The 10,000-nt window shown below is 41.4% G+C and overlaps 1 protein-coding gene across 4 annotated transcripts in view; it reads right to left on the reverse strand.

Moving 5' to 3' along the window:
- The window catches only part of FOXP2 (forkhead box P2), a 436,438-nt gene that overhangs the window by 193,124 nt on the left and 233,314 nt on the right, over positions 1-10,000 (reverse strand). For all 4 annotated transcript variants that reach the window (XM_049814074.1, XM_049814075.1, XM_049814073.1 and 1 more), the window contains one exon: positions 3,344-3,521. In XM_049814074.1, coding sequence (XP_049670031.1) covers positions 3,344-3,511 — 168 coding nt within the window. In that variant the 5' untranslated portion in view covers positions 3,512-3,521. The remainder of the gene's footprint in view (positions 1-3,343; positions 3,522-10,000) is intronic.

Below are 10,000 nucleotides of genomic sequence, written 5' to 3' on the forward strand. Positions count from 1 at the left end.
AATATCAAAATAAAATTCTACATCTAATGCAGAATAATCTGTCGATGTATTTAATCAAGGATATGCTTTTTCCATGTATTATACATTCTAGTATCAAACACTGATTTTAACACACAAGAAAAAAAATGAAAGTGAAAAGCTCAGAAGTGTACGAAGGTACATATATGAGAGAGAGAATGTCTCATCGTAAGCCAAAAAAAAGCAGAAGAAACAAGTCTGAGCAGATTACAGTTTGCATCATATTTAATAATAAAAATCTACATTCACTTTAGCAATATTTATAAATTGATAAATATCGACAGTAAGATAAAAAGTTGCTTACGTTCTAGTCATACATCTTCAAAGCCGACCTGATGACTTGTGACAGCACCCAATCCATTTATCACCAAGTATGTATTACAATATATTATAGAATACTGTCATTCTCTCTTGATACATGGATGAGGAACAACTCCCTGATTTAAGTCAAACTTCTCATTTCTATATAAAGATCACAACAACATAGTTCATCAGTCCAGCAACAGTACTGTCCAAATTCCATATCATTGCTTACAAGAAGATAATGAAGTCTATTATTTTAGCTTATTTACTTTCTATACATCCACCAATTTGTGATCATAATGCTGGAACAAGATGCAAATCGTATGTAACTTAAATTTTTAACTAAGCCCAGTTGCTCTTTGTACAAAGCCTAAAATTTCTCATGTTTAACTTTCCCCAGTACATATTCATGCCACAGTGAAAACTTGTTTTGTGATTTTACTCAGCTGATATAGCCATTCTTAAGCATTAGCATCTCTTTACATAGCTGCCCAGCTGAAGGAAATGTATTAAAACCAGCAATTATTTACTTGCTTCCTTTAGAAGAAGCTATAACAAACTTGATTTGTTTATTTGAAGGCCCTCAATAAACAACTCAGAGAAGCCCAAACCAGAATGTTAAACTATGACATCGATACATTATATCTTGCACATATTTAAACAATAAAAAAATCTGAATAATAATAACTGCAGGTACAATGGAGTTTGCTCTGGTTTTCTACTCGTGAAAGTTTGTTAGGCAAGTCACATATTAAAAATAACATTTTAGAGAGTTACTAGAGTGACAATAATAAAACCAGCCATCATTTTCCTCTTAAAATATATTTCAAGAGGCAACTGGTCAAAAACAGAAAAAAAAAAGAAATAGAAAAAAGAGGAAGAAAAGCAAAAGTAGCATAAAGCTATGCCCATTATCTAAAGGACATCCTACTGCATGTTTACTAGTGTTTATGTTTCACATCAACATATTTTATAGAAGGATTTATATGCCTAACTCAAGTTGTATTTAAATCCTATGGTGCAGACCCTACCATAAAATGCCTCTTGAGTCCTATTAACTGTACCCATGGTTTTACTTTGCCTGTCTGCTTATTTAAGATCTAATCACAGTTTTGAAGAAAAGATTGTCACTTCTAAGCCTGTCCCCTCAGAACCTGTCTGTTATTAGTACTCAACTGGATATTTTCATCTTCAGTTGTTATTCTCTGTGGTCTTTGCAAATGCTATCTACTGGAATCTGTGACTGTATGGACAAATTGGCTACAAATGCCTAGGACTGCTGCTTTAAGAAACGTGTAAGTGGCACATTATTCTGTCGGTATTTTTGTGTTTGAAAGTGTTTCACTTAAGTTTAGTTTTCTAAACATTTTCACCAATTAAATACACTCGCAATAAAGATTTTAAAATGCTTTTGTAATCTGAACACCTGAATAAAGGTGATGGCATGCTTTTCAATGAAAACAATGTTAAATTTATATATATATATGTGTGTGTATATATATATAATTTTCTATGAAAATAGTATATATGCACAATGTACATATACAGATAATAGTGTGTGTATATATATAGGTGTAAGCCTGCTAAGAACTTAATGAAGATGCTGAAACCTGTATTTCCTCAGACTGTAATACTATAAGTGCTCAATTGTTAAAACAGAATACACTTGAATTTGAAGCAAGGCACAGATTCAAGCCTTAACAACTTCTCATATTTCAATCCACAACTATTTAATTCTTCCACATTTTCTGTCACCATTTAAAATATTTAACTACAGATGTAGCTAGTGTACACTGCTTAATTCAGCACTGAGAATGATTCAATTTTAAGAGCTATTATGACCTGTTATTTCAGAGGCCCGTACACATGCAATTTATCTATCATGTTAAAGCATGTTTCTACAAAACAGGATTTTTATGCTATTTTGTCTTAGGGGAGACAACTTTCCTTCCATTAATGCAATACCTGACGTTGCAATTAAAAACCTCAGTATTTACAGATGAGGTGTTTGAACTCCAGAGGTGCTGAGTGGCCTCAGCAGGTGAGAGGACCAGACACTGAAGACTTCCAGGAGTTCAGAGCAGGTACTGGCACCCTGCAGAATCAGACCCCAATTGTTTATCAAACAAACCGTTTGGGCTTCACTGCATTAGTGCAACCTGCAGCCCCTGACGGGGAGGCAACCATTTCGGTAGACAAAGTAGAAGGAATTATGTTTGTGCAGGTTTTCAAAGGAAAAGAAATCTTACACTGACAAAAATGAATCAATTGCGTCTCATAATTAGATGGCATCAGCAGCCAGACAACGGTTTAATTTTACAGTTGTGAACATAAAAGCAGTTCTCCATTAACTCCCCGAGAACACAAACAGACAAACTTAAAAAGATGTTTTTAAAGCGAGAAGGGAAACATACCTACAGAAAAGCTGCTTCTCTCTTTTCCCATATTTTCGAAATCACCCATCCCGGTTACACTCGCACACACGCGCACACACAGACAGGCACACGCTCTTTTTTATTTCGGTGGTTCTGAACTAACCAGCGTTTTTTATTTACACCTACGGCAGCAAAGCATCTTTATTGTGAGAAGTCACTCTGGTCCCTTCAGCCCAGCTCCGACTTTGGAACAATTCCTCGCAAGCGAAGCGAAGTCTCAAGTAATGTGGCCCTCTGGTGGAAAGCTCTGCATCACCTCCTACGCCACCGAATCGCACCGTAAACTAACAGATTCTGAAAACATGCACTGCAAGGCTTCGGCACAACTTTTATAAATACGCCACGGGATTTTAATCACCAGGCGAGCGCGGCGGCGTGCGGCGGCACCAGCGAGACGTTGCCGCCACGAGAACAGGGTCCTTGCGTTTCAGCGTTAATGTGCACAAAAACAACAACAAATAACGCCCCACGCTCTTCACTTGCACGACACTTCACATTCAGCACGCGCAGAGGGTCTGCGGAAGGGAGCCCGTCCGCAAACAGCCCTTTATTTGTTTAAAAACAAACAGGAAGCAAAACAAACTTACCTGCTGTTGTTGCAGATGCAGCAGTTCTACTGTGCTTACTTCAGTGCTCGTGTCACCACTTGATCTTCCATCTCTGCTGCCAGCATCTAATTGGCTGCTTAGAGTGCTCATTCCATTTTGATTCATTGAACTGTTGCTTATTGTCTCTGTCGCAGATTCCTGCATCATGACTTAATACCTAAAAGTGATTAAGAAGTATCAATTAACACACGCGTTACACCTTCACACTTCCATTATCAAGATGTCCCTCTCTGCCAATTATACAGACAGCATCTTTAGAAGAAGAAAAAAGCCTCGTGGAGCCGTTTACCAAGAAATGCGATGCAAACTCTGCTTTCATACATACAGCTACTAATCACCGGAATTATGGTTTCTATAAGCAAGCTTTGTGTGCTTACGTTTAACGGCCAAAATAACACACCGTGCACGCAGCATGGTCAATAGCATTTATGAACGACTACGTTTTAAAGTCTACCTATAAAACCAGTTTAAATGAAGGCACGATTTCACACACTGCTCTATATTTCCTATTATCTAGCTTTGACAACCATGGATGACTATACAGCCTTATTTAAAATATTCACTATCTTGATTCTGTCAGAATTTTACAGCATATCTTATGCAAGGCTGTTGTTTAATGATGCACAGCTAATCATACAAAATTAAAATTTTGTAAGGGTGTTACAAATCATATGGTATCAACCAATGATAAATAGTATAATGGGCTTCTCCTTTTTTGTGACTAAATAAAATTTTGCCTCGGAGGCATTTTAAGAAAAAGCTCCTGCTGCAAACACGTCAGATATTGCCTATTTTTTTAATCAAACGGCTGATATTCATTTATTTTTCTGACATTTAAAACATTTAATACTGTCCTTCCTGGGAAGTAATTAAGCTTATGCATGAGCAGCAATCAAACTGTTCACTTGAAGATGACTTAAAACTCAATTTTAACATAGGCAAATAAATGAAAGATATAAAATTAATTTTCCAGGCATGTATTAGATATGAAAGCTGGAAATAAAATCTATCAAGAATATCACTAATGATTGTGCTAAAAACAGCATAAATTATGCATATTACCTTCTCTACAGTAATAAATGTTTTATCATTTTCACTGCATAAATATACTGTACTTTCAGGATAGCAATGAGATGTCCTGCCAAGATCAGTTGAAATCTTTGCAGTAAATAAAGAACCAACGTGCCCTTACAAACCAGAATTTCAAGGCGCATTTTGTATCTGTAATATGGAAAGGTCAATGTCTCTTCTCAGAGCCACCAAAGTCCTCTCCTGCTCTCGCAGGGTCAGAGCGGACCTCACTTTCCCTCACCCTCACTCCCAACGCACGGAAAGAGTCCCCACAACAACCTGGCTGAGCTGCGACTTTAAAAGACACCTCTGAAGGGAGAGGGATGTGTAAGCAAACTCAGGAAAAGAAACAAAGCTTGCTGCTTAGCCTGATTATTGAACTTAGTTATTTGTTCCCTTGCAAAGTATGAGCGATAGCCTTTCTCTGGGAAAAAGAAAAAAAAAAAAGAAAAAAAAAGAAAAAAAAGGGCAGGAAAAGGATCATTACAACTTCAAGTGCGTGCATGGGATATTAATCAAAACGCTGTATGAATTAACGCAAACAAGCGCCTACAAGATAAAGTGAAAGTATATAGTGGGTGAAGAAAGTTAAAATAGTAAAAGATGAGTTATTTAAAGATGGTCTGGTCAAAAATAAACAGGATGCAAAAACCCCAAACACGAACACAGTTAACATAAAGGAGGGCAGCTGTTATAGCCCGGTAAACAACAGCAGCACCAGATGTGTTTATGAACAAACAGCCCTTCCTAAACACTCTTACGAACATCAGCGAAGAAAAATAATAGAAGTGGAAAATGTGATACACGCAGTGATGAATTTTACAAGGCAAAAACAAAGCTAATACTCTTTTCTGAGATTAGGCAGCTAATAAGTATTCAAATTAGGCATAAATTTTACATGTACAATGTTTAAAATATTCAGAGAAAAGGGTCTGATTGCCCTTAGTAGTTATATGAAAATTCTAATGCGGGTATGCCACAACTGTGGGAGCAGGCAGCCCTTTCTGATTTTTACAATATTTACTTTCAATAAAAAGACATGTATATCAGAGTGGAAATCTATTTAAAACACTTCATCAACTGTATCGTTACAAGGATTTGGAAATTCGGGAAATTCAAACATTAATCCTCTTTTAGTCAAACAAAGATTTAACCAACAGACAGGTTCATCTTTTACAAATTCGAACATTAGACAATAACAGTGGTACGTTTAGCCAAGCGCATTAAAAGGGCAAAAGGGTGTAAATGTTAGATAATCAAAACATTAGAAAACACTCAGAAATTTAATAAATAAATACATCACACACACACACCCCCCCCCCCGTTTTTACATCTCTCCGACTCTTTCACTACAATTAGCAGAGAAGGGTTAAACATCTTCCAGTTCATATTAACCAAAGGGTTTTATGTCTTGTGGATTTTGTATCCTCGCAAAGCCCCAGAGTGTAGTTCGGGCTCTGCATTTTAAGTTAAAGTGTCTGTGAGCCAGCAGAATCGGCTTTAACATAACATGACCAGTAACGCCACTCTGGCAATAGAAAACAACAAATCCGACCCAACAGCTGTGTACAGAGAGAATGAAACTACAGAGTAACAATGCTAGAAAGGGCAATTTATTTGGAAGTGAAGTAGAAGAAATACTGAAGTATTTATATGAAAAAGAAAGAGTCCGTCGAATTCTATGTTAAAAGTAAAATGTTATTCCTAGTTGTAAAAGGGTATTTTTAGAAACAATACTGAAACTTTGACTCGAGCAATGCTCTGTGTTGGTTGTCCACAGCCCCCTTCTCCCTGCCGACAACTGAAAAAGGGCTGCTGGAAAAAGCAAGAGCACATAATCTTTTCCTTTTCCCTTATTTTCTCTTGCGCACACACGCACGCGCACACACGCGCGCGCGTGTATACGTGTGTATCTGTACACGTGTGCGTACGTACTATCAACTCTGAACCCTCACAAATTAAAGCGCTGAAAACATCTAAACAAGGATCATTTCTGATATCTATGTACCCGTAATTTCAGTTATTGGTGGCAGAATAATTTGCACCTGCAACATCTCACCAAGCAAACTAACATACTTTTTTTCTTGCTTTTACAACAGTAGTGCGGGTTGTTAGCATAATAATCATAAATACATACAAAGGAAACAGAGCGGCTGCCAGATACTGAGGCTGAAAGTTTAGTATTTCAAATAGGACAAGAAAAAATATACAGGTCCCTGTTTACACACATTTATACGCATTCACACTTCCTAATCCTTCTTTTTTTCTCTTGCTGTCACACTCGCTGTCAGTCACGAGCGTGCCTCCACAGGCACGCAGCACACACACACACACGCACCCACACCCACAGACACATACGTTCACCAGCACCTACTTCTGCTGCGAATCCCAAACTCTTGTCGCCAAAGGTGAGGTACAAGCTCTGTTACCAGGTATTTTAAGCAAAGGTATGGGGAAAACATTTGCTGCTCTCTGCAAGAGAGAATGAAACTGTAGATTATTTTAGCGTGTGGCTGCTCTGCAGGTTGAATGCCTAATTCTGCCAGGGTAACCCAGCAATCACCCCCACCAAAAAAGAAATACCGGTCCCGTGAAGTTAGGAGCTACAGTTTTACTTTTCTCCCCGGCAGTAAAGTGTGGGTTTTCTGCGCGCACGCGTGTGCGTTCTAAGCCGGCAAGTCGCTGTGCAGATACTTATTCTCTACACCACTTCCCTTTTGAAACATTAAACTGACACTGGAACTGACTGCACAAGATTGCATTTTCTCTTCCTAAACAACTTGAATTGAAAGGTTACTTAGTGTAACAATATTTACTTGCAGAATTGTGTTGTTACCAAGGGTATAATGGATGGTGGCTATGCAGGTTTACGCAAGAATGAGTGAAGCATGAGGCATTAGCCATGTGTTTGACATGTTTCAAATTGCTATAATCCAGCATTAAACACACCCAGCAATTCATGCCATTTCTTGCAGCCGTAATCTTGAATAAAGCGTGCACAACCACTTATTATATAAATTAGTATATGACTCCCTGTTAGAGTCACAACAGCGCTTTTGTGTTTATTTTGCATCAAGATGGGGTCTTTTATTTGTACAAATAGCAGGATAGAGAGCCGTAGCTCAATTAGACCCCCTTACTTTATGACGGGGCGTACCGAACGCCGGGCTGGCGGCCTTCGCTTCGCCCTGCCAGGTACGGGTTCTGCTGGCGCCCACGGCCCCGGCGCGAAGGGCGGCCGCCGCCGCCGCCGGCCCCGCCGTTCCCCAGGTCGCCGCCCGCGCCGCCGCCGCCGCCGCCGCCGCCGCCGCGCCGGCAGGCGGGAGCGGGTGCGCAGCACGGGAGCCGCCGCCAGGGGGCGCCGCGGGGCCGGCCGGCAGCCCGCCCCGCCCCGCCCCGCCCCGCCCCGGGGCATGCTGGCCCTGCCCCGCCCGCCCCCCGGGGCGCCGCGGGCCGCGGGCCCGAGCCCTGCGGCGGCCCTGGACGGCAGCGTGCCGCCCGCCGAGACAAACGGGAAGCTGGCCTCCCTCCCTCCCTCCCTCCGGGGGACCCTCGGTCCCGTCCCCCCCCCCCCCCCCCCACGAGAGAGACGCCACCTCCGCCCCTCAGCAGTGGCGAGGCGGAGGTGGGCAGCACCTGTCACAACGCCCCTCCGGAAACACCCGTGGCCTATGGCCCGTACCCCGCTCCGGGGCCAGCCCCCCGACCGCGGCAGCGGCCCCAGGCCCGTGACCCTGCCCCACGGGCGGGCGGAGGCCCGTGACCCTGCCCCACGGGCGGGCGGAGGCCCGTGACCATGCTCCACGGGCGGGCGGGTGCCCGCGCCGGCCGACCCACGGACGAGGCGGACCCGCGGCGCGGGGCGGTCAACACGGTGGAGGAGCCGACCTCGGCCCGCGCGCCCGTGGGTTGACCTCCTTTCGCTTCCTAAGGCACGGCCTAGGCTTCAGCCTCTTAAAACTGGCCTAGGATGGGGAAGCCGAGGTGAGGAGCTAGGCTTAAATAATGGTAACTTTTGTGCTCTGCTGGAATTAATTCATCATTGACACGAGGCACAATGCATCTGAAGCCTTGCGCTGGTGTGTTAGAAGTCTTTAATACTTAAGATTGCCTAATAAATCAAAATGCCAAATATGAAGGACATAGCTGAATGTGTGAGAACAAAAAATTGGACAAGCTAAGAGAATACTTGTAAAGGGTTTGCTTGGGGTTGGGGTTTTTTCCACCTTATCTAAAACATTTAGCTTTCAAAGCCTGAGTTGAGCAGAGACATAAATTACTTCATTCCGTATTTTTTAAATATGTAGGTAAATGAATATGATTAAAACACTAATTAGGTCAACTGCTATCGAAATACTGTAAAATGAAGTACCTATATTAGTAGGTTTAATATACTGCTACCTACTCAGATAAGTTTTCTCTGTAAAAATGTAAAGTATGCTCTAACACCTTGTGCTGGAAGGTCTTTCAGGAAAACGGAGCTTCCAGTTGTGAGTTACGGGATGTATCTTAGCATAATCGGAAAGAATATGTACGTACCACATCGGCACCAGTGAGCTAAGTCAGCATCTTTGATGAGAAATAACAGAATTTTCATGGTAAAAAAAAAAAAAAAAAAATCTCTTCAAAGCCAACTAATCATTTTACTATTTAGAATAACCTCACGAGCGAAGATGGTAGTTGTGAGTAAAGTTAACAGTTCAAAACTGGCTAAAAAGGGCAGCGATGGGACAACAGAAATGGCACAACACAGAAAGCAGTGCTGTCGTGATGAATTCAGGCTGTAGTACAAAACTTTTAAGTGGGCACTCATATGGTGGGTCTCTGAAGGCCATTTCTGAACACAAGATTTACAGTAAAATTGACAACTGGATTTTTGCAAATTATCACAGATGAGATTTATTTACTAGAGACAAGAGCCAGCAGCTCAGCACCCCACCCCGGCCCCCACCCACACGGAGTGCCAGGTAAAGACGAAGTGCATCCTTCCTGCAGCATTCTGTCCTAACGGGTGCACTCGGCTGGCATGAGAAGGCTTTAGGAAATCAGATGAATTGACTTGTGCTAAAGTTAACTGCAACTGAAAACACAAGCATTGCCTAAAAATATTTACCTCTATACGATAAGTTTTTCCTACTGTCTGTGTACTATAGTTTATTTATTTATCAGATGTTTAAATGAACCAGGTAAAGGTATTGAAGGTAGAGTATCATGTTCAATTTTACACTAAAAGCTATCCTGCATTTGAAAGGCTGTATCTTTCCCTTTCACGCCATCTCAATTCCTCAGGACTAATAAAAATAGTAGGTCAGTCCTGGGCACAGTAATTCATCTGCTTTCTAAAATTCAGGAATATGTTATCACACTCATCTGATTATTAAACAACAGTTCACTTCCTCAAACAGCAAGTAAGGTCTAATTAATTTCCACCTGCTATTTATTTTTGCTTTCTGGGGAAAAAAAAAAATCCCTACGAAGGCCCGTGTTACCTGTAAGAGTAGTCTGTACAATATTGTAAGATGCGTACCTTACACATAGGATAGTGGCAAAAGCCTGCTAGAGTGC

Source organism: Accipiter gentilis, chromosome 11 (genome assembly GCF_929443795.1).
Source record: "Accipiter gentilis chromosome 11, bAccGen1.1, whole genome shotgun sequence".
Taxonomy (NCBI): domain Eukaryota; kingdom Metazoa; phylum Chordata; class Aves; order Accipitriformes; family Accipitridae; genus Astur; species Astur gentilis.